The 25,934-nt window shown below is 38.1% G+C and overlaps 1 protein-coding gene across 3 annotated transcripts in view; it reads left to right on the top strand.

Moving 5' to 3' along the window:
* RERE (arginine-glutamic acid dipeptide repeats) overlaps positions 1–25,934 on the top strand; it is a 256,805-nt gene that overhangs the window by 125,366 nt on the left and 105,505 nt on the right. For all 3 annotated transcript variants that reach the window (XM_050909265.1, XM_050909263.1, XM_050909264.1), the window contains exons 4-6: positions 4,300–4,405; positions 5,925–6,021; positions 9,668–9,772. In XM_050909265.1, the coding sequence (XP_050765222.1) occupies positions 4,300–4,405; positions 5,925–6,021; positions 9,668–9,772 (308 nt within the window). The remainder of the gene's footprint in view (positions 1–4,299; positions 4,406–5,924; positions 6,022–9,667; positions 9,773–25,934) is intronic.

Below are 25,934 nucleotides of genomic sequence, written 5' to 3'. Positions count from 1 at the left end.
TTCTGCAGGTCTGAATTTGGCATGTGACTATCTGCAGCTTTTCATATATAAAGATGTAAAAAAAAAAAAGGTAACACTTTATGAACTAGGGGACTCTGCTTTTGTGTGCACATGGTTCTAAAATAAATAGTCTACCACAGAAGCTGGCGCCTTGACACCTCTTGAGTATAGTCTGCTCTGTAAATGACATACATATTTAGAAAGTTGGCTGACAAAATAGCATGTCTAGGAATTTCTGTGCAATGAAGGATGTAAATGTGCAAAACAAGATTCTGACAGACGTTTTATATTTTTAGGGAGATTGAAACTTCAGGTTAAAACCCAGAAAATTATGCATATGGGAGAGCAGATACAGAAAATACTTTTCAAGATGAAGCTTTTAAATTAATTGGACAGAAAGCAGTGATCATGGTAAAAAGAGGTACTTAGGAAGGAGATCAGATCACCCCCCACCCTAAGCAAACCCAAGCCAAACAACCTGCAACCCTAACCCAACTGCTATCAACAGAGCACAAATAGCAGCTTATTAGTATGTCAGCATATTTTTAGTTGCATCGTTGTCCGGAGACCTTTTTTCTGTAAAAAGTTAGTTGTACATCTCAGTTGTAAGTGATATTTTTATTGCTGCATTCCTTATATATGGAGACATTGAATCATGCCGTATGCCTGCATTCTATGATTCACATGATGAAGAGCGGTCAGCATTGTAGAGCACGTGCTGCTTTCTGTTTTGAAAGATTTATAATGAGTCTGGTAATTTTTAAAGATATGTACGTTGGCCATGTTAATCTTTTCCTGTCATTTATAATTCATTTAAAGTGCCTATTTCATACAATTTAGTTTTTAGAAGTTAAAAGCATAGAAAGTTGGTGTATGCCATGGCTTCAAATCTATGCATATACACACCATTTAGGTTGATTGTCTGTTGTTTTTATTATCTGTTTTGGTTCTAATTCTACCTTCATCTTTTTTTCTCCATAGTTTTTAAAGATACGTTATTTTTGTTTCTGAAGTGTAATGAAAGAAAAGCCACTTTTCTGTGTTATGAAAATCCCTGTAAATTTTTTTTTTCTTTGTAATCTTCCCCTCTGACAATGCCTCACAACTACATGATCAGCCTAAAGAAGTCAATACCATTCATGTTGGCAGGTTGTAGTGTAGGACAATTCATCATTTCCCTGAAAACCTCTTAGATTCAACCAGCCTCCTGAAATTCAATCTCATTCCCCGTGTTCTTCCTGATTGTGAATCTGATTTCAGGGGAGGAAATGTTGTTCTCTTTCACTGTGCAGACTGACTGCTAACCTCCGGAATAAAACACAGTGAAGGGAACAACTAAGGCATTCTGTGAGTCTGAGAACAAAGTTTCAAATTGGGAAATGTGTACTTTCCCATCAAATTAAAATGCTTGAACTAGCAAAAAGCTCCGGACTGTATGTAGATGTTATGCTTTCCTAAAGTGTGGGATTTTTGAGTGATGAGGTAATAAAATACTGCAAAACATAGTAAATACTTTGCCTTCATTTTGTGTTAGTATATGAATATTCCTAATAAGATTTTGTGTAATCCCCTGCTATTCCATTTTTTTAACGCATATTGGGGAACTTGGATGTTTGCAGTGAAGCTTGCAGGAGACATAGCGATAAGCAAAGACTTCTCTTTGCATTGACTGAATGACAAACTGAGAGGGTCTTTTGGGAGGAGGGGAGAGAATGAGGTGGTCCCTAATGGCAGCAAGTGGAAAAACCTCGCTTCCAACCACTGAATTCTTCTATCCGGGTGTATCAGAATGCTTTGTAAGTGTTGACCTTAGTGTCATCCCCGTGCTGCTGAAAGCCCTGTGCTATTCTATCATATAATAAGAAACTGAGACAGGGAAGTTAAGTGATTGCGTCACCATCTCCTTTACAGTCTTGGCCTAATTCAAAATAAAGCTGTGACCTCCCAACTCACAGCTCTCTATGATGCCAAGGCAATGAAAACATTTGACAGTTTTGATCCCTCCCTTTTTGTTGTAATAAATCTCAATATATGCACACGTAAAAGAGATACCTTCACAAAATTTGTACACTTCCAGACTTCTTTCTGCAAAACCGTCCCCTTGTAGCAGAATCGCTGTAAGGTTGCATATGAGGCTGTATCCATTCATTCATCATTTGCTACCTTTGTCCTCTCCACGACTAGCTCCTCTTTTTACCAAGATAGAGTAACTTGTTTCCTTTTCTCAGATCTCTCCATTGGCTACTGGTTGTTGTTCAGACTTTTGATGATTTGGTTTGTAGATAAGCATTTGTAAGCACCATCCCTGGCAGAGCACAGTGTAGATTTGTAGTTCTTCTCCCCTCCAATGTAATTTGCTATTCAAAAACACTGCCACCAACAAAATTCAATACTGTATTATGTAGTCCTCCTTCATGGTTGCGTATACATATGTGCTTATGCCTCCTTTACAGTGCTCCTTGGAGTGTTGTGTTATTTGAAAGACACCTGACTTTAGTGGCACAAACCAAGAAAATCGAAGCATGAGCTTTTGATGCTTGTTGTAAATTGTCCGTACATAAAGTGAGTAGTTTTTGTGCCACAAAGTGATGCTTTCTGAGTGTGCTCTCAGGGCTTTGTGTAATGCAAGAGGGGTGCTTTCTCCTCTCGACTAAGAAATGCAATGAGAATTTGCAGAGAAATGCTGGGTTAATGTTTCCCATCATTGTTGGATGCAGTTCTTGTTAGCACTAATAGAATTTATGAACTCTTAGCAAGAGGGTAACAGAACATTTGCTTGTATTTTTTTGTGTTCAGAATTCAGAGAGACTATTCATAAAAACTGTGATGCACAGAACTTTATTTCAGGAGAACAGAAAAGTCTGCAACCATGTTTTTTGAACAGCAGGCAGCAGAAATCAGTGTTGCCTCTCAGACTTTGTCCTTTTGATTTTTTTCATGCATTAGACAAGCTTGTTGTCTTTGACTGCAAATGTGTTATTTTTAAAAAAAGAAAGTGTAGGTTCAGGTTTCTCCTGTACAGCACAAGTATGTTTAGTATGTTCTTGAATGTTTTTTAAGGTGCTCGGTACATAGAGCACATGTGGTAGTGGTGGATTAGTTAACAAACTTTTTTCTGGCACAATGCTGCCACTAGCAGTTTTTTTGTGGTATTACATGTGTTCTTAATCAAAGGCTTCAAGAAGTGAGTTTAATGGAAAGATTTTGGTGTTGTTTATTAAGCAGAAAGGGTGGAAATTGCTGTAACAACTAGGCTGATGTGAACAGGAGAGACGATAAGAGCTTTCTGGTCCAGTAACCTGTGATTTAACTTTTAAATGTAAATGTTTTAAGAGCAGTCTTAGAAGGGTCTAGAGAACTGTAGTCCAGAAAAAACAAACGGTGCTTGCAGTTGCCTCATGCCAAAAGAATGTTAATTTCCCTTTAGGCCTTCCTCTGTTTCTTCAAGTGTTTTGGAGCAGTAGCAAGAATTGACTACCAAGGGTTTCAAAGATAAACTGAAGCACAGAGTCTGTAATAACTTGATCTAAAAATTCTCTTTTTAAGTGGTGTTTATGCTTCAGTTTCCTTCTAAGAAGGAACAAACTGGTAGCTGGATTCTCAAATGAAAAAGGAGCGCTTGAGGAAGGTAGTTTTGTGTAAATTTTGCTGTTGGTTTTGTGAGGTACATGAGCAGTCAGAGCCTATAATTATTGGGATTGAAGTGCAGCATCCTATTCTTTTGTGTGAAGGAGTGTAATAAAGAACATCTATGATTATGTCTGAATCCATCTGTCCTTGGGGGGGGGGGGGGGGGGGGGGGGGGGGGGGGGGGGGGGGGGGGGGGGGGGGGGAAGCTGGCATCTCTTGGTTACAACTGTTAAGAATGGTTGCATTGAATTATGTTACTATTGGTATTCGTTTTTCTGTGTTTGGCCATAAATACTACTTGTTTGTAGAAATTAGCAGACTAAGATCATGCTGCATGAGGCCAGAAATTCCAATCCTTTTCTGATCCCTGCCTCTTCTTTTCTTGGGTTAGTTTTTTGTGAGTGAATAGATTAGTATTTGCTGGTCAGATATATAGAAAGATACAACTGCATGATGATGCAGTTGGTTCTTGTTGCCTTTGTCTAGTTTGAAAGTCAGTCTGTCATTAGCACATTACCCTTGTTTCATTGTCATAGAAATACGTTTTCCTCCCTTTTGGGTCTTACCTCAGGTTTTCTTCAGTGTGAAAACAAATTTTATACTGTAGAAGATTGTGTCAGATGTGGTCTGATTTCCTTTTTAGTAATGCCTTTAGACCTTCTTTTTCAGAGTAAACGGGACCACCTCCTTATGAATGTCAAATGGTACTATCGCCAGTCTGAAGTCCCAGATTCAGTCTATCAGCATTTGGTTCAGGACAGACACAATGAGAATGGTAAGTTAGGCTCTGTAGAGTAAGGCCTTCTTTACTTGTATTCTCAATTTTAAGTTTTAACAGTCCAAAAAGCAAGAACACTTTTGCATAGGGGTATGAAGCAAGGACTGTTGATGAAAACAATATATTAGAGGATGGATGATAGTGTTTCTTACCTGCCTTGTTTGTTCTAACTAGTGTATGTCCTGTAACCATAGCTATAATCAGATGCATTTCAGGTATGGTTTAAATACTGTGCTGTATTATACTAATGCCTTAAGAGAGAATAGAAATGAAAAATAACATAGGATCCTTTGTAGGCCTTCTGGACAGTGTACTAATACTTAATGGGCTGAAGACCAAGTTGTCTGAAGAAATTGTGAATCTTTTCTATTTTTTGTGATTCTGCCATAGTGTCACGAGAACTACATTTTTTACATTCATGCTGCCTTGCACGTATGAATACTCACTGTGATTAATATTGCAGTAAGTGATGTAACTGAAGCACTCGTAACTGAGTTTCCCCCTTTTCTCTTTGCAAAAACAAGTGTGATCTTGGGTTTAATAGAAGCAGAAGAAACTTTAGAACATATTCCAGTGTCATTTATCTCTTGCCTCTAGGGGAGACATAACATTTGCTTCTATTCTTACCAGGAAATTTCCTTGAGGCAACTGTTAAAATTCTGAAGATATTTCAAGGTGAATTGTGATGATAAAAGTTGATGCTTGAGATATGGAACACAGCAACTTTTTGGTGCATGACAGTACAAAGTTGAGCATACATTCTCCTTTTTGCAGGCATTAAGGACATTTTGCGCGTGCTTTTAGCAAAAGCTGCACAAATCTAACGTTTCTCTTACTAATTTATTTGAAACTTCTAACAATGGGATTATAGGCACAGTGTCAAAAAGTGAGCGTTTTTGATAACATGGCTGCTTTCTTATGTCACGCTCTTGTGCATGTGGAGAAGTATTTTTGTGTGTTCTTCAAAGGTATTCTAAAGAAGTCATGGAAAAAGTTGTCTTCCAGTTTTTCATTAACACTGAGAATTTTCTGTATTTGAACATGAATATCAATATTTATCTCAAAGCCAGAGCACTAAGCAGTTAGTACTGTCAAGATTTTGTTGAAGATTTGAGATTAAATATGCAAAACAACCAAAACCTTAACCTGGAAACCAAAAGTCAGTGATAAATTAATTTGCTGAGTTCCTTTCACCTAGAAGTGACCACTTGTAGTGGTTGGTGGGTAAGATGTGTCATCCAGTACCTCTAAAAGCTCTTTCCCTTCAGCAGTTCTTTAGATATGGCAAGGGAGAATTCATGTGTAAAAATGGGTATCATGTTATTTCCATACCTTACAGGCCATGTAAGCAATCTGAATGTTTGTCACCTTAACACTGAGGAGTGTGTATCTAAGAAACATCCTCAAACTTTGACCTGTAAAAAAAAAAACCAAACCTGCAAAATGGCAATGGTAGATGCTTTCAGACTAGCTAATGTGTTGGTGGTTTTTTGTTTGTGTTTTTGCTTTCTGGCAGACTCTGGACGAGAGCTTGTTATTACAGACCCAGTTATCAAGAATCGAGAGCTCTTCATTTCAGATTATGTTGACACTTACCACGCTGCTGCCCTCAGGTAAGTTACAGAGGATGTGGTGCAGTGTCTCAGAGGTGGAGGAGAAAAACCTTATTGAGAGGTGCTTTTTCTGTTTCTGTGTGTGGGTGATTAGCATACTGCTCAGTTTTCTCCTCGTCTCCTACAGTAATGAACTTGTGTTATCTGTTCTCGTTCAAAAAGGAGCTGTAATTCTACAATCTCATTTTAATCTCAGTTAATCAATGTTGCTCAGAAGATACTGTTTCCCATCACTGCCAATTTAGGTTATTGCTAGTTCCCGCAGAAATACTACCCTTCCCTCCTCTGTGTTTGATTTCATTATTAACAATAGCATCTCCTAGTAAAGTGACTGTTAGTATGTTGCCCTGATTAAATTGCGTTAAAGGCTTTTTCTCTGAGGCACTTGTTGTTGCAGCTCAGCTAAGAGCTCCATTAAAAACTAGCTGTACAGACAGGAGGTAATGGACCCCTGTATTGTTCTCTGTACTATCTGCCCTTCCCTGGAGGCTGCTGCTCTCTTTACTCACTAAGTTTTTAACTTAAGTGGCTAACCTTTGACTAGGCTGAGGGGATACACCATTACTTAAAAATGTTTTCAAATAGAAACAGTGAGGCATTATTTTTCAGCAGATTTTCAACATGCCAAACATGCATGGATATTGTCAAAATGCAAATTGAATAATCTCCCTGATAATAATGCTCAGATGGCGTTTCACTAGAACCATCTGGAGACTTTTTTTGTTCGGAGTCACTTTGCTGAAGCCACTTACTTCAAGGCAAACTAGCTGCGACTTCTGTTATATGGGTGGGAAGAAGTCTTTGATTTACATATTAGAGTTTTTTCATAAACTTGGAAAATTCCAGTGGTGTACTATAATCTCAAGAAATTCCACAGTGCCTTTTCTGAGTTACAGAAGGTCACCTTCCAATTTTAAATCAGCATGCTTAGGAACAAGCTAGCAGGAGGTTGGCTGTCTTGATGGAACCAATCTTGGAAATCTGTCTGCTTAAACAGAGAGAAACTGAACTATGTGTATGGAATTTTCCCTGGGAGTGTTTTAACTTCTCTTCTATGTCCTTTCTGTTTCTTTAAAGAAAAGATAAAAATGGAAAGATAAAAATGGAATATAAGTGTGTATACCAGGCAAACTTGAAAAATAACCTTCTCTTTTCCATTTCCAAAAAGTGTGAAGGCTGCTGAAAGACCAAACTGATCACTTCCTCAACCTGTCTTGTGTTTTGTCTGCTGCCTTTTTGTTTAGAAGTGCATACCATAGGCACCTTTCAGATCACGCTTTTGTTTGTCTTTGTTGGTGTATGGTTTCACTGTTGTTTTGTTGTGTTCTGGATTGTTCATACTTTTGATAATTAGAGGCTTGTAGATGGTATCTAAAGATGCTGATAATTGAGATAATGTACTTTTGCAGGATAAAGATTATATTTTTGCTGATTCTTTTCTAGCAAATTGTGATTAATATGTGTCAGTAATTTTCAGTGTACAAGATGAGCATACGGGTAATTGCATGTGGTGTTCTTACAGTTTGAGAACATAGAGTAGGCAGAATGTGTTGTGATGTGTGAAAAGAGGGTTAACATGAAATTCTTATTTATTATAATATGAGATTATTTCTTTGCCCTCTGTGAACAAATGGCTGTGGTCACACAATGAATTGATGACAAACTGGGAAATAAAACCAGTGATTGTAACTACCAATCTTCCGCTATAACCAGTGGAAAAATTTAACTAGAGGATACTTGTAGATCCCTGTGGAAGTGTGTAATGAAAGTTATGTCCTTTTTACCTATATGGTAAATCTTTGGTAATATGTAGTTCTACTCGTCTGAAATGCTATGAACAAGATGCACTGCTTTCATGAATATAGATAATACAAGCTTATCTGGAAAATGCTTATTAACTGTCACATGAATTATTGAAAAGAAACTGAATCTTTCCCCAAAATACTTTTAAAATGTGAATTTGATGTGAAATGTCAAAACAAATACCCCTTCTCATTTTCTTTTTTTCTAAATGACTAAACCAGGCAACTAGCTTCAGCCACCAGGGATAAAATAAATATTAGTGAATAAGTTTGTCTTTCAGTATTTCTGTGTGATGTCTCAATTACGGACCTTGTTAATGTTCCATTACAACCTGGCATGACCTGTGCAATGTTCAGTGTTGCTTTGTCCTTTGCCAGAAAGGCGATTGACTGAGAATTAGGCAGCGGGACGATTATGCAGCCTCAGCTCACAGCATAGCGGTATTGATTTTTGTCTTAAACCAGTCGGCAACTTTATTCGTCCTTCATTCTTCTGGTGTGTTTTTTTCCTCATCTGTAGTAGTTGATGTTGTGTATTGGAGAGCTCATGTTCCAAGGCAAAGTTCTAGGTGGCTGTTGATTGGTAAGCCTCTTTGAAGTGCTTTACCATGAAAAGATGAGGAAGGGAAGCAAGCTTAGCATTTCAACTTTCTGGTGCAGTTTTTCAAGTATGCAGTGCTTTCAAGCTCTGCTGAGAAGACTAGGCAAACAGATCTAGTATTATTACAGGCAAAATAATTATTCACCTTGGGGTACTGGTAGCAATAGCACTTTTCATTCAATTTTAAGCGAGACTGGCAAACCTTTTTACAATGTTAAATAAGCCCAATAGCAACTTATTTATAATAGCAGATACTACTCAGTAAATACAAGTGAAAAGAGATGCTGTCTATATTAGTACTAGAAAGCTTGACATACTGAAAAAGAGCAAAATCTTGTGCTTTGTTTATTGCATTGAATCAGGTTTAGATAAAAAGCACTAACTCTTTGGCTGTCTGGCCTGTTTGTCTCTGCCGGCTTCTGATCTGATTTACTTGGCGGCAGTAAACTGCAGTGCATTGAATGACAAAACACGAGCAGCTGTTGAACATTAACAGTCCAACAAACCTTTGAGGAAATGAGATGCAACTTCTTACAGCTAGTCTTCATGCTCTTCCTTAAGGATAATGACTTCATCAACAAACTATATTAAAAAAAATTATTAACAATCTGTTGTAGAACAAGCTAATAAATCCTCTTTTATCTTATTTTTCTTTTTTTTTTAAATGTCTTTGTGTGTTACTCTTATGTATGAAAGTAGAAAGAAGAAACTCTTGTGTGTTTGGAATTTGCATTGTTAGGATTGCAGTCTTGCTAAAAACAGCATAGCTTTGCTTTTTATTTGGAAGTGTTATTAAACTGAAGTTTTATTTAGCTTTCTAAATAAAAAGCTGACTTCCCAAATAATATGAATAGTAGAATTTTTGAAGCTTCCTTAAAGACGTAAGTGTAATAGGACTGTAAAAAATTTGAAAATAAGACATTTTTAGGATTGTATTTCTAGGGTAGATATTGTTCGTTAGTCTGATTAAATTTGGGCTCCTCAGGATTGTGTGCTGGCTGAATGAGAATTAATGAATGTTTTTAGAACACCGTCTGAGACATTGTAACTGAGTTTTCTTCCCTTTCCACCATGGGGAGAATCTGCATGGTGATTTGTTACAACAGGCTTATATTTATGACGTTTTGGACATTTATGAGAACACAAGGATGTCTGTGGCTTATACACAGATTGCAGTGGCACTTAATTAAAATGCCTGTTATTCAAGGTAGAATTCTAATACCATTTTCCCTCTTTCTTTCAGAGGAAAATGTAATATCTCCCATTTCTCTGACATATTTGCTGCTAGAGAGTTTAAAGCCCGAGTGGATTCATTTTTCTACATACTGGGCTATAATCCAGAGACAAGGTAAGTGAAGTGACTTTTAAAGGCAAGCTTTACCACTGATCTGAGCCTGTAGGAACAGGAAAACTACTCAAGGGAAGAAAAGTTAAAATCAAGTATGATGCTGATAGGAAGGTGAGGTGGAAGGGAATGTGAGGGAGAAGCTACATGTTCCTGCTGAGTTTATGTGTAAGAGAAAAATTAAGAGTAGATAACAAAGTTGTGCAGTGAGTCACGACATCCGGTTGCATCTCTGGGTAAATAACGTACTGCTTCAAAACAGGTTTTTAGAACTGTGAAATTTTTTTAAAGGTTGCAAACATTAGCAGGGATTCTTAGCTATCTCATTGGCTAAATGCACACCCCTGAAAATACTGTTAAAAATACATTCACATCTTCTAGTAACCAATGTTGAAACTTACACACTTTTAAGAAATCAAATTGAAAGTTAAGTGTGGAAATTCATGCTTTCATGTGTAAATATTCATATAGAGTCCCATAGCAACAATTCCTAGTTTATGCTTCGCTGGCCTACAGCAAATTAGAGGTACAGAAAGAACTTTTTTGGGGAATTAATACATATTTGAAGAAGGTATGTTCAGCAACCTCTTTCATTCCAGAGTTCTCTCAATCTGCCTGGGAGTTGTCCAACCAATCTTTATTAGCTCATTTTTTTTCATTTATGTACTTTTGTAAACACAGAGAAAGCGTTACTAATACCAGCCCTAAAGAGTTTGTTGTCTAGGGATGTATTTCTATGAGCACTTGAGTAAAAGATTAATAATGTGTAACAGGGCTCAGCAAGGTCTGTGCCGACTGAAAGTTGTATTGTTTCTTTCAATGCAGAAAGCATAATTAGCTGTGGACTGTGATTTCTAGAGATATTGTTGAGAAAAGTATTATTTTAAGTGGGGATTAGATAGGCATATAAAAAATAAATATTTCAATTGTTACATGGTAGATTTACTGTTTTTAATGCAGATATGAATCTTTATGCTTCAGGGCATAGCCAACCACTAACTGCTTGCAGTTAGGAAGAAACTCCCTGTGTGGGCATATTATTATGTAATTACCTATTTATGAGGCTTCCTGTACCTTACTCTGAAGTGTCTTAAATTGTCCATATGTCTGAGACAGGATATTGAAGTAGGTGAACTCCCTTAGTTGATTTGGTTTACATTCATAGCAGGTGTTGTCAGTGTTAAGTCCCTAGGAGGCAATCTTGCTAGTGTATGGTGCTGTTCTCTGGGAAAAGGGCATGAAATCCTGTAATATTTTAAAATACAATGTGTTAAAATGTTTTTGTAACATCATTTGTGTATTTTTATGGAGCAGTCCGACAAGACAAGGCATTTATGAAGTTTGTCATGATACACCTCTCTGATATTCAGCACCATGCTTGACCACTGTATTTAACTTTGTCTCTTTTCTTTAATGCATTTTAGTTTTGAGGGTGTGAACGTGAAATGAACTACCTGTATTAGTGTTCAAGTTCTATGGTTAATGGATGATTTCTCTTATGGAATGCCATTTATGCTAGTTGTCAGTGCAGTTTTAAACCCCCTTTCTGTGTAGAAGTAGCTGTTAATTCTTCCAGCTATTAGAAAATGACTGAGCTTGAAAAGATCAATGAAATGACAAAGCATAGCATTTAGTGATCAGCTAATTACTCAGACTAGCCAGCTCTCAAAAGGTAGGTTTTTCTTCATTTGGTTGCAGCCAGAGTTTTTAGTTCTAGCTCTTCAAGTCTGTATTGTGTCTTGGAATGGGGGGAGGTTTAGAAAAAGGAGCTGAGTCTAGGTTGCTTGATTATTTTTGACCTGTGTGTTTGCTACTGCTTTACAATGCACGCTGCTTTGAACACCTAATTCTAGATTTATTTTGCTTTTGGAAGTAAAAGTATTATAACACACATTCCAGGATGACCTCTTGGTGGTTTGTCTATAAAAACAAAACTTCGTCTTCAACTTGATCTACTTTTCTAATGTAGTGTTTTGTTTCACATGGAAAGGATGGAAAATGTTCATGGTAGCCTGAAGGAATATTATGTTGTAGATAAGGTTCTGAATACTGCAGTGTGACCCCCTCAACTGACTTGTAGAAATATGTGATAGCATACATTCTTAGACCAAACAAGCTTGAGCTGTGGGTTGCATCTACAAAGATATATTTCTGTTTGAGTGATTTTATTTTGTGTTCAGCATAAGATGCTCATATACTTTTCCAGGACTCTCAAATGCAGCTCAGTGTGTTGGGAATCTGACTCTTCTATGTTTTCATGTGTTCTATTTGCAAAACAACACGCAAAAATCCCAGACCCCCAAAACATCCAAAACACTGGTGTGGTGGATGTGTAGTAAGAGGCCCTTTTGTTCTTGGAACACACAGTGCTAAAGGAAAGTATGCTTTGTCCTTTCTTTTCTATTTGAAAGCTTGCTAACTATAGGTTTCGCTTGGGAAATATCAACCATGATCCTGTTGTTGATCATTCTGTGGTCTGGAAGTGGTAACCCTGTGCGTTTTGGGATAACTTTTTTCTTTACAGTGTATATCAAGCTGGTTTGTGGGGGTATTTTGGGGGTTTGTTTTTTGGTTTTGGGGGTTTTTTTGTTTTGTGGTTTTTTTTGGTTTTTTGGGTTTTTTTTTGTTTTTTACTACAGAGTTCAGTAAAAGATTACATGCTACGTTTCAGTAATTCTCACATCAGTGAGAAACACCTGATTGTGGAATAAAAACCTAAACTAATCTTAAAGCTAGAGGCTGGGTGTTATTACCTTGGATAGAGTGTTAATCAAGCTATTAAGTAGACCTGAAATATGTTCCTGGCTCTCAAGAGTGTGAAATACATCCACTAAGCTTGCATAGCCAGCTGAGAAAGAAAATTTATTTTATGCTAAGTACTTTAAAATAATTGATTTCATGTCTCTTTAGAGAAGTGACTGCTCTGACACTAATTCTGCTAACATGGAATCCCACTCAAACTTTTGGGTTCCCCAAATGGCCGGATGAGACCAATGCTTTATCAAAGAAGAAATGTTGGGTGAATTGTATATGTCCTGAAATTAGTTTAGAAGCATTTCAAAGTGTATAGAATAGTACCACTTGAGAAAATCGTAACTGCACCAGCTTGACTTAAGCTGTTGATTTTGGTATTTGAGCCAGAAATCAGCTCTGCCTGTTAAAAAGAAATATGCAGCAAGGCTTGGGAATGCTGTTGAACATGCCGCTTGACCTCAGACAGCTGTTTTTCACCAGTTCACATCTTACCACTCATTTACTACAACTCTAGTTCTTACCCTATCTGTAGTATAGTGCCAGATGTAGCTGATTCTGGCAAGAACTTCTTCCAGTCCTTCCTTTTGTACTCTCACAGCTCGTATGGACTTACAGAAACAACTTTGAACTGTCTTACTCAAGGATGCAGGCGTGCCAAATGCCACTATTGGTATCGGCCTGTTTTTGTAGTGTACTGGCATGTACTTGGCAATCAGTTCTTAGATCTCAGGAGTAAATAAATACATTATGAAGTTTTATCTGACGCTGACATCTGTAAATATACATAGATTTAAATGCTACTGAATTTTTACTTGGAACTAGAAATAATCAGATATTATTCTACAAACAGTTTTCATGGCCATGAATCAAAATGACTCTTCCACAACACTGTTTTGCATTGTAGAACAAAGTAATACCAAACATTCAAGGCATGGGTGAATTTTCTGAATAGATGCTTTGGGAAGACCAGGATCTTGTCTGTGTTTTCATTCCACAACATTTGCTTTTCCTTTAATCTTTTTTTCCTGAAGTGTTCTTGTTGGGTGGTGATGTGAGCTAAGTGAGTATTGGTGTGTCTCCGAGAGGAGTGTTCCCAAGAGTTTGAAGGTGACTTGCTCTTTCTTTTTCTTGTCCTTCATGGCTTACAATTTTATGTTGTCTGGAAGGGGATTTCTGCTGAAAGTCTGAATCAAGAGCCTCTTTTTATTTTTTTTTCTCCTTTCAATGGAAAGCATAGTGGGTGCAGTACAAGTTTCAGGTCTAGAAACAGGTAAGAATAGTGTGTATTCTTATGAAGTCAAGCAGCCGGTGTGGAGTGGTGTGTAAGCAGAGTTTTCAAAGCTTCCTATTAATGTTGCCCTTCTTCAGAAAAAATTGTAGTTGAATGATAAATTGATATCTACAACCAAAATGTGAACAGAGGCTAAAGAGGAGTGCAGAGCTCTGTTTGGCTATTTTGATCCTTTTTGTCTCATTAATTTTTAGCAGTCAGAATATTTTGATTCTCTGCATATAGTAGTGCCTAGGGCAGTGATAGAGGGTGAATGATCATAAAGGTTTTTAAATGTATCAATCCTTATGTCTCAAATCAGAGCCTTAAAATGAGTTCTTATTATGCTTACACTTAGAACACTCTGACAGTTTGTGGTGTACTTTAAATAAGAGAACTCCTACAGCGTATTGCAAGTCTTTTTTTTTTTTTTTTTTTTTTTTAAATAGGTTTAGCAATTTTAAATACAACCAGGAATCCTCCTGAGGGGGGAAATTGGGGACTGTTTGTATGGTATGCCCATGTGATGTGAAACAGATGGCTTCTGTATGTCTTAGTAAATTACAGCAAAGTTGTTTTATATCACTCTTGTCTAGTATTCCTGGGAAAGAATTATGGAAGATGCTGAGCACTCTCACTTCATGTCAGTAGGTATTGTCATGCATTGAAGTGCCTTGCAGTTGATTCCTTTTAAACAGACAGACAAAAAACCCTCCCAAAAACTGCGTTCGGATAAACGGATGTGTGACTTCCTTGGGTTGTTCTTTCTGGCTGATACCACACTTACTACTATCATTTGGAATACATTATTTCTATGTGTCCATATCTCAATTTATCTCTGAACTGGAGGGTAGCATAAAAGCTGAGAACTTTTTCTCAAGTTCATGTTGTGAACTTGAGGGGAAAAAAACCCAATCCAGAACAGCAGCAACAAAAAATCCAGAAATACATTTCAGCTGTAGTTGAAACGAAGACTAGATACATTTGGCCTTGTAAGTGTTCTTACTTAAATCGGTCAGCTGGTAAAGACTGTGCAACATATTTGGAGTAGTTATCTTCTTCTAGTCTGTAGTCTGGGAAAATTTGGTGAGACAGTCTGGTTCTGAATGTGTTGCCTCCTGTAATATTTTTGTAACAAGTGAGCTGATAGAATGTTATGGTGGGTTTGTCTCTCTTTTTTTAAAGCTGTTTATAAAACTTCATTGTGTTTCTGAAAGTTTTAAATACATAGCCTAGTATAGCTTAGTATTCTAAAAAAAACCATAGAAACTTTTATCATCGTTGGTTGTGTTTATTTTTAAAATTTTTTAAAAAATTTTTTAACAAGTGTGAGCCAAGCCCCTCTATCCTGTATTTTAGGGAGTGGCTCCTTCAGATTATGAATGAGCTTTGGTAGCATCATAGTTTCAGCAGAGCCACGGTAGCTGAAATGTTCAAGTTACTGAACGTTTGAATTATTGCAGGTTCATTGAAGGAGCCAGACTCTGTTGGTGAAGTTTCCCAAGAAGGGGGTGGGAGGTAACAACATATGGGCAACAAGAAAGGTATATCCACCTATGTTATAATAAAATTTTCTCACTGGATTGTTGTAAAAGAGAGAAAATTTGGGATTGTTCTGTGGCCTGATCTGTTTTACTTAGTCAGTTTCTGTCTTTTAAAATTCAAAATTTGAGAAACTTTTTATCCTTCTCTAGCCTCGCAGTAAATTCAGGCATCTCAGATGCTCTAAAATGGAGGCAGGTATACTAATTAAAGCATTTTATGATGTAGGAGGAAGGGATATTACCTTCATAAAAATGGGTAGCTAAGAATTTTTTTGAAAATTACATTAATAGAACGCCAAAAAACAAGGATGATGAAGTTCAAACAGTGAGTCAAGTCTGGCTCCTCTTGGGTTCACCTTGTGTTCACACGTGCTTGTAAATGGCAGTGGCGTTGTTGCTGAGAATTCATATTCTTTAAATGTTCTCATATATTGCATTATTGACAGGTAGAATAAGAGTATTTTGTGAATCGGCTTGCTGCTTTGTTTGCTAACAAATAAATTGTATATTAAAATGTGAAGCTTCTGTCATTTGCATCTGTGAAAACCTCTAAGCCTTTTAATCAATATAGTTTTTTAAAAAGCTAATCACAAACTAGGAAAAAAAAGCTTTTGGAAGCCTTTTTAAAATTGATGTGTGTTTCACTTGGAGAAGATATAAAAAGTGCTGGAACACAGATCTCCAGACTTTGAATCGCTCTGCTCTCAAGCGTTGGCTGTATCAGATCCCCTAGCTAAGGCCCCACTTCCCTGCACACTAGCTTGGTATGCAGAAGCTGCAGAGTCTGTTCAGTGTGCTTTATTTACGGAAACAGCAGGGTTGAGATTGATTGCGTTGTAAGACAGTGTGTGGATGAGGGAGGGTCACAGCACATGCTCAGTCCTGTCAGTCCGAGGGCGAAGTTTCTGCGTTCTGCGTGCAGGCTTAGGTCATAGCACAAGCTCAGTGAAAGCTCTCTGAGGTCTCTCAGACTGCATGTGCCTCCATTTTGAGTTGGTAGAGTGGAAAAGGCAGAGTTTTAGCTGTTAAGTAGAGGGTTCAGGAATACATCTAGACCCACAAGAGCCTGTCATAGTCATGGATGATCCATTCAGCCCCTGCAGGTAGGCTACATCACTCTGGCCTCCCCTAAACAATGATGATTTTTGCTGTTATTTGTGACTTCTGAAATGTTTATGAAATCATTTCATTACTATTGCATGTTCCTCAGAACCTTGTAATCACATCAGCTTTGCTGTGCAGCTGTTCGTATGGTGCATGAGGGCACTGAGCAGGGAATCTGCTGGCTAAGGGGTGCATGTAGCAAAACGTTGAAGCTGTGTGGGCTTGCTTTTTTTTTTTTTTTTCCCCTCGTGGTGCAGTTTTAATTTCAGTTGTGCTGTCTGCATGCCAACCTTATGGCAGGTCTGTAGGGAGCTGCAGAGGCACTCTGCAGGATGTAGTGTTACTGAAGTGGCTATTAGGAAATGTTTGGGCCTGCAACAGACTGTTTAGATAATGTTACAGGGAGGGTCGTAGATCAGCAGCCATTGGTTGCTCTGAGGATAGGTGGTTCTCATTTTGATTGAGGGGCAGTGATCCTGCTGGTACTTCCTCAAGTATTAAGGAAAAAAAAGTCGCCAGCATGGGTCTGCTTGCTTGTCAGTCACATGCAAATAACACGCACCTAAAATGCAGCAATATTGTCTTATGCATGGAGAAGCTTGTCACATGACAGCTGTGTAAGCACTACCCACATCAGTTTTATCAGGCTAGCAAAACACTTAAATTTTTAGACTGATCTGAATAAAATAGAGGACTTGGGCTCTACAGTTTTGTGTAATGATTGTATGGTTGCGACTGGCTTTGAGGTCCTTGTGGGACAGCCATCAGTGACTTGTCACTGCTAAATATAGATGGGTTTGAGAGGACTTGGGTGTGTTGAATGGGAGTAAACTTGATTCTGCAGCGTGTTCTCATGCCATTCAGTGTCTGAACTTGTGCAAAACTGGGTGCTGTTCTGCTGTGGCCCTCTGCCTAGCCCATTGGCTTGCAGAACTGATCTCGACACCATGGGGTCTATTGCTGAGGGGAGATACTTCAATCAGGGTAACTTGTTTGCGAGTTACTGGAGTGCATTGAGTTTGAAGGTGACAGGATGATTTGTGCTGCTCGTAGTGACATCTCTGGAACTTTGTAGCAGAAGGTTGACTTTTAGCCTTGCACACATAGTCGTTCACCTGTCCAGTGTGCATTACTGGGGCTACCTTCCTTCTCTTGTCAGAAGCTGAGGAATGAATGATGAATAAGACTGCATAATTTTGCCCATGTTAGTGCCGTGTCCGTATCTGTATGCTATCTGAAGTGTCATTCCCTTTTCCATTTCCTTTTATACCTATAGAGCATAAAAATCAAGAACGCCTATTTAGTGTGGGTCACTGGTCATTTTTGCCATTGGCTGAAGCTAAGTCATGCTAATGATTATAGAGCACAATTCCCTTGAACTTCAGTCTGGCTGAATCACCTCATAGTTGAAAGGGGTGTCTCTGTAGGCCTAGGCTTTAGAAACATTCTTATTCCTAGTAAAGGAGCTATTTGCCTATGTACAGGAGTATGACACTGCTCTGCAGGAATACAGGGATATGACACCTTGTGTCATTAACATTTGTTTTAAATGTTGACTTATAAGCAGAAGAGAATGCATGAAGGGTTGGGGAGGGTACAAAGCAGTCTGCTTTGTGCTGTTTTTCAGTGATAATTTGTGCATGCATTTAAAAAAAGATTTGAAAAAAAATGCCACTTCTAAACTTAAACATGACCAAATTTTCATTTTATTTTTAAAAGCTATAAGGTTAACTTACAATAGCACATGTGGAAAAAAATGAAAACATCTCTAGGTTGTAACAAAACAAAATCTGATTGTCAAACAAAAGTGTTACATTTAGCAACACAAATACAGCTGGAATAATATGCCAAATAAGGCATTCTTCACTTAATCACTTGCACATGAGAACTTATGGATATCATGTTGGTTGTATTGGCTCCCAGAACTCCCCCTTGAAGGATGGCTCTGGTATCCGTGCTATGCTCGTGTAGATGGTTCCTGCTCCTAGCAAATGTATAGATATTTTTATTCCCTGTGGCAGTACTCCTCTCACAGCAGACCTTCAGTGTCTTCTGAGATCTCAATGTTTCCTTTCCATATGCTTCAACACAAATGGCTTTCACCTATATTGCCAGTTGTGGGGTTGGTCAGCCAGGTTATAATGAAAGCAGTTCCTTAGGTTTGTGCATAGGTGTACAAGACACACTTTGGTTTAAAAAAAGCAACAACACAAATAGAAAACCAGCCTCCCCCCTTCCACCCCCAAAAACCCAACAAACAAACAAAAAAACCCCAAAAACCACCCCCACCCCCCCCAAAAACAAACCCAAAAAACCCTTGGTAGAAGTAAGGCTGTCTGCTGTAAGTTATCTGTGGTACTGGCAAGATATTTAGTGTAGTGAAGAGACCCTTTCTCCTTGATCACGTGGAGTGTGCTTACACAGTTACTACTAATGGTGAAGTTTTAAGCTGACTGGATGCCCAGAAGATTCTCTCCAGTTCAGAGACTGTTGATAGGTGGTCTGGTGAGTTACAGTTCCACTCCAAAGAACTGTTTGGTGTTACAAATATATTATGGGAAGTGCTTGTATTTTGTCCTTTGGATGAAGAAATAGCAGCAAAGTACTTGATAGTCTTACTTCCCTTTGTTCTGGCTTAATTTTAGTTTTTTTCAAGACTTAAATCAGTAAGATTTCTTCTTCCCACTTCCTTCCAATTCTTTAGGCTGTAATTTGTTTTAATTAGAGCTTTGTATTTCCAGGTGTATGGCAGAACTAGGGATATCTTCAAGCTTGTTTTATGCCTCACATTTTTCATGCTTATCACCTTAACACATGCTGTTGCTTCTCCATGTATCTGCTGTTCAAGGAAGCTGGAGATTTGTGTTGTCATGCAAGCTAAGAGACTGAGTGGTAGATCATTGCATCTAACCTTGATGAAGCTTTATGGAAAAAATTAACTGCTAGGTTGCTGCCTGGTTCCACTGTCCTGCATATAAACTGTGATTGTGCTGAAGAAATGGTGCTGATGTAGTATGTAGTCTGTTTTAACAGTGACTGTTTGCTCTGGGAAGTGCAAAGGTACTGCCTGGCCACTTCAGAAACTATACAGGATAAACAGTTAAAGCAACATAATTCCCTGATGAATTCATTTACATATTTACTTATCAGTGTAAATGTTGCTTGTAAATAAGTAACATTCTGGTTCTATTAAAATCACACGTAGACTAGATAAAAAACACAGGTAATTCCTATGTGGAGAGAATCCTTGTTTCCTTTGCAATAATTTGTGTCTCAGAATGGCTGTATTATGATCACTTCCATCCTACCTTTTGAGTAGGGGACAATACTTCTAAGGACTGTATAGTCTCTTTCCTCATATATAAACCTGATGAAAAAATAACGTTTATCTTGAAAAAGCTTTCCCTGTCTGACTCAAACTTCTGCAACTACTTCCTTCTCCAAACAGCAGCACGGGTGCAGAACACTGAGTCTTCCCCTTCCTTAAAGTTCTGGCTCTGCAGTCAGTCAGCAGGTTTGAGCTTGTACTGAAGATACAAATGTTAGTACATGTTTATTCATTCCTGCTTTAGATTGAGCAATCACTAAAAACGTTCCCGTATAAGCTCATTTCCCTGAAATACAGGTTTGATTTTTTTACCGGAACACAAAATTGCTTGTGCATTTGTTTTTGTTATAATGCACTGTTACAACAGGTTTTAAACAAAACTTAAACTTACTGGAGGCTGACCATTAGTAAGAATATTTTCTGAGCATTAAGATACTACTTGTAGAAAAGGGATTTTAAAATCTTGCTTAAAAAAAAAGATTTAAGGCACAAGTGCAAGCTGGACACATGACGTAAAATTTTTAATGTAGACAATATTTGGAAAAAGCTAACAAGCCATTGTTTAATCTGTAAATTGATATAGGTCCCCATATAATGCAAACAAAACAATGTAACTAACTCATTGTCTTTAAGCAAGAATTGCTGTTTGGTTGGGGCGGGGGGGGGAGAGCCAATTCTGTTACTCTTAGGCACCTAACTCACAGGTTTGTGGTAGTTGTGGGGATTCTTTGGTTAAAGGTTGAATGGCCTGAACCCGATTGTCCCTTTTGTATTTTGAACTGTGTAATGTAAGAACATAACGTGCATAAGAATGGTCGTCTTGGGTCAAATTGAGGATCCATTTGGCTCAGTATCCTGTCTCCCAGCAGTGACCATAAGCAGATGCTTGGAGAAAGTAAGAATAGAGCTGTGATGTATGACAGAGGCTGATTGTGTTTGTGAGCAGTCTATTTTGCATCACTGTGGTGAAATCTTGACGACTTTAGTGCTGCAGAGGAGCAAATGTATGTAAAGCTCTTTTTTTTTAATAGTTAAGTCTTTGCAGACAGAGCCTGCATAGCATCGGATGAAGGAGGAGCATGGCAAGGGAAGTTCTGAATTTTTGTTTTTTGGATGCACAGAATAAAATGAAACAATGTGCTACCAAATGGATCTCTTGAAAGTAATGCCAGTCCCTTTCAGGCCCTGATAAACTACTTTTTAACCAGCTGAAGTTGGAGTGGAGCAATTGTGTTCTCTCCCTTTTTGTCCCTCTAGAGATGGAACAAAATGATCCTTGCCAGATGTTTTTAGAACTGCCTCTGAAGAGCATTTTTTTGTCGTCTTGGGTATTGGACCATTTGCATAAAGAGATTTTTTAAAAACCTTTACTTGAGACTTTCTTTTTCCTAACTACTTCAGATTTATATTAATTTTACAGAAATCACAAATATCTAGGAATTGCCTTACTGTATCAATTTATGTAACTGATTATCTTGCCAATAATAGTGGCTGTTTGGCTACATCAATGTTGAAGTGTATGATTGCAATTTATGATCTATTCTGCCTATAATGCATATATCTAATCTGGTTTTGGTTTTATTTGGTAAGCCATTGATTTTCTTACCAGGCTTCGTAAATAAACCTAGGTCTCATAATATTCATAGTTTAATGCTATAGCTTGTTATTGCTTATTAAAAAGAAACACCCCCCCACACCCCCCAAACCCCTGCGTATCCTAGCTTTAATCTGTGTCTTTCCTCTTTTAGTCTTTTGTCATATAAAAATAATGACCTCTTCCAACTGTTTTTACACACTTCCTTAGCTAACAATCTGTCCTTACACTGTGATGGCTGAGTGCATAGTAATCACTATTCTGGTACCCCTTCTGGTCTCAACTTCGGAGAGCCCTGTCCCCTCCTACAGGCCGTATTCCAGGATGGTGAGAGCTGCTTAGACTGATAGTGCTTCTAGTTTAATTGTTGAAACTTCTTCTGCACTGTGAAGTTTGTGTTAGTGAAATGCATAGGTTGCAGTAGGCAGTGGTTTTTAGCAAGTTGGTTTTGAAAACCCTTTTTGGAGAGCTCCGAAGAGAATCAGAAAGACTGACTGAGAGAGAGTCTGTGGCTGAGCAATTTGGCCCATTTAAAAACCCTTTTTTGTTGAAGCATCCCTCTAGTTTAATTACAGATCATCTCAATGTACAGAATCAGGAACGATTATGCCCAGAGTGGTTAAATGGGTAGCACAGAATGCTGTCCTATATGTGACATTTGGGTTGTGGTGTTTTGTTTTAATGGTAGCATTAAGTTATTTTCGTGTTTTCTGAGCTGTTGCTGGTTGGTAGCAGGTGTTTCAGAAAGCAGGTGGAAGTGCAGTATGTGGTGGAGACCATTGAGTCTGTGGTGACCACAGCAGAATGAAATTAAACCATGTCTGTTGCTGGGTAAAATGAACTGATGAAGACCATAGTTGATTGAATGTGATACTGCAGTAGTACCACCTCCCTCACCCCCGTCTCAGGCATGGAAGTCAGTATAAAAAATGTGCCATTACTGCATAGCATATTTCTTTCTGAACTTTCGTAGTAAAAAGGAAAACATGAAAGAAGCAGTATCGCAATGTCTAAGATTCCACCATCTACACACAATCCCTGACCTTGAAGGTCCACCTTATGTATACAGTGTGTGTAGTTTCTTTCAGAAGCCTGGCTTCCTAGCAAAGATCTTCACTAGATGTGGTGGGTGAAGAACTGACTTGGATTCATGTCAAGGATAGGACAAAGATAGAACAGTGTGGAGAGGTACTATGCAGAAATCTGCAAATGCCTTTTGCCATTGTCTCCAAACTCTGGAGAGTGTTGCTGCGAATTTCCAGCCTTGAATCCTGTATGGCTCTGGCAATACCATAATAGCAGTTGGTTTTGCAAGTCCTGAACCCGAGTTATCCTCAAAGCTGATCTGGTGTACTTCATTGCAGCTCAAACTCTGTCTTGTGGCAGTTCATTTGTTGCCAACTGAAACTGTTGTTTCAGTCCTTAATGGCATTGCAATGCTGCATTATTTTCATGGACAAAGGCTGCCAGTTGTGCCAGCTTTTGTGTAAATGGTATGAGTCCAGTGTACATTATAGACAAGAAGGTAGATGATAAACAGAGAGGGTTAAACTTGTTTATTGGAAATCGTGCAGGAACTGTTGTTGCCAGCCTTCCTTCCTCTCTTTCCTTCTTTCTAAAGCTGATAAATTAAAGCTCTGCACCATTCGGTGCTGTCTCCTATTCCTTTCTCATCCTCACCTCTGAACTGTTTTCTCTCAGTGGTACTGCTTTTGGCCTTGAACCTCCAACCTCCGCTGTTGCTTTAGAATTGAAAGGACAAAGCTTTATTGAACTGAACATCCTCTCTCTTCTCTCCCAACTGTTAGGAACAAGCCTCTCTCGGATTAGAGTGTGCTTGTTTTGCCCTGCTTTGCTACAGAAGCTTCTTGCCTTTTTGATATTCAGTCGCAGGCTTCCATCTCCTTTCTGACCAGCCCCTGTTTACTTTGCAGAATACAACGTTGTCATGGCAACAGGTTACTTTTCAAAGGGAACATCTTGTCATTATATTTAATCCACTGCAGCTGAAGAGGACTGAAATATTAAGTTGTTGTTGCTATGGATACTGCTTTGTTACATCAGTTTCTTTTGTGTCAGATTTCATATACAGTGTTGGGTCCTCTTTTTTCTTTCCCATAGAATAAACACTGAGTGCTGTTCCATTATTATTGTAATTGCTCTCCACCAATATAATTTAGCTTAAAAATCTACAGTGCATTTTAGTTTCCATAGCAAGAATTTTCTTTCCATTTGCAAACCCATTCCTGGGGATGTGGAAACAGCAAAAATTATTTAACAGATTGTGTGCCCTTGCAGAGCGATCAGCTTTGTGCCCTTTTTAAAAAAAGTGTGATGTAGTGCAGCCTGAAAGAGCTTCCTGCACAGCAGCTTAATTCCGTCCAGTCCTTACCTTTTGGGGCAGGGGGAGGGAGTACCTTTAGGGTGTGAATGCAATGAGGAAATGGTAAATGAGTGATGAAAAGGCACACAGAAATATTTCTCTCAACACTTCATTTTCATCTGAGGAATCATGGTTGGATAGCCCCATTGAGTTTCCCCAGCTAACTCCACATGAATAGCTAGGAGCAGAAGTCCCATCCAAAACTTTGCTTTTATCTTTGCAATTACTTCTAGGATGCTCCAGCATCCTATAATCAGTCTTGATTCTTAAATGCTTTATTTATCATATTCAGTGTGATGCAGCTGAAGAAATTGGGAGCTGGGGGATATTTGGAGTCCTGTGTTTTTTCCTATCTAAACAGGAAATAGCTTAATTTTCCCTTTAAGTACAAAACCTACTTGTGCAGCCGTTGGCTGGTGTGAAGTATTGTAGCTGGCAGAAACTGCATAGACATGTTTTAAGTTTGACTTGCACTGACTAGTAGAGATGTGCATGGCTTTAAAATGAATTCTGGGAATAAAGGAAGGGCATCAGCATTTTCTGTTGTCAGTTTCCCCTTCATTCCTCACAGGGAAAAATTCTGATGCCTTGTAGCTGAAAAAAATGTACCCTAGTATTTAATTTATAACTTTGTTGTATATATAAAATTGATTTTCTAGTTCAGTCATTTCTTTGCATACCCTGAAAACAAGAGAACAGTGTCAGATCATGTCTTGCAAAAATATGCATTGGAGTAAAACATTTTGACATATTCTCGTTCTTTTCAGGAGACTTTTGGCACATATTTTAGCATGGATCTGCTTACCAGGAAGGTAGCATTGCGTAGACATCACGACATAAGATTGAGTATTACAAAACCTGTGTGTATTCCTGTCTGACAGGTTCTCCTGTCATGTTGTCTTGGACAAGGTCCATTCAGATCCACTGCTGTAATTTACCCACTTGTGCACCAATGAATAACATTGCAGAATGGTCAGTAAGGTGAAGTTTAACTTAATACACATATGCAACATACTTTGAAATTTTGAGGTGAAAATGTTCATAAATATATGCAAATAATCATGTAAAAAAACCCCCAAACCCTCCAGTAACCTTTTTGACTTCAAATGGTATTTAATGGTTTGGGCTATCCATTGTTAGTTTTGCTCAGGGCTAGCAGTTTATGGCTGTGATCTTAATTTTTAAAGTTTAAAGGAAACTGTTTCTCAGCCATTGCTTATGATCCCTGTGAACACAGCAGGGTGAATAAGAAATCCTGCAGGGTGGCAGCTTACTTGTAAAATGATGTCGTTATTCCTGTAACACCAAATTGCAAGATTAATTCAAGTTTGCTGTTTCCAGATTAAAGACTGTGATCTGTTAGCTTTATGCATGTGCTCTTCCTTGCTAGTGTGTTGAGAGTCACTTAAATGTCTTGCAGTTATTGAAGTGTTAAATTCAAAAGTTTGTCTTGTAACAGCTCCGAATTTTGTTGTCCTTTTAATGTAATATGCAGAATATAAATAAGATGTCTGTTTAAGTAAGAACAATTTATAGGAAAAGAAGAATGTTGATCTTAAGGATATTGAATTTCCTTGGATTTGGTTGTGTTCTTTAATGCTATTCTACAAGAGTCTTGGAGGATCATTTAAGTTTTCAGACAGTAGCTGCATTCAGTATCCCAAATACCAGTGTTCAGGCACAAGTGCCTTTATAGACTGTAGTGATCTGGCTCTTGACAAGAGCTGGATATGTGAGATCACAGCAGAGAGGTCCCATGGATTCAACTGGAGTACTTGAGAAATTAGTATTTGCAGTAAATAGTTTTGTTCATGTGCCGCCTTGTTGCTTATATTATAATATATTTAATAAAGGGTCAAAAGGCACTCTTCAGTGATAAAGTTTTATTTACTCTGTTATTCTGTTCAAAATTTAGGAAGAAAAATAAATTCTGTCATGTCAGATGTGTTATTCTGGTTTATATTGGCATACCTTTAACTTCTATTGTTGCCAGGGTAATTCTACTGCAACATGAAAAAATAGTTTTTCTTCTACCATATGATGTTATTCAGTAACTCCAACCAATGACGTGAGCAGCACAGAGCCCTTCAGAGTATAATTCTCACTACATGGAGGACAGTTCATTTGGAACTTGAAGTTTTTTTATATAAATTTCTTTTCAAAGTAGTGAAAAATATGAGGGCCAAGT

Source organism: Gymnogyps californianus, chromosome 21, assembly GCF_018139145.2.
Source record: "Gymnogyps californianus isolate 813 chromosome 21, ASM1813914v2, whole genome shotgun sequence".
NCBI lineage: Eukaryota > Metazoa > Chordata > Aves > Accipitriformes > Cathartidae > Gymnogyps > Gymnogyps californianus.
This window is presented reverse-complemented; position numbering and strand designations above follow the sequence as displayed.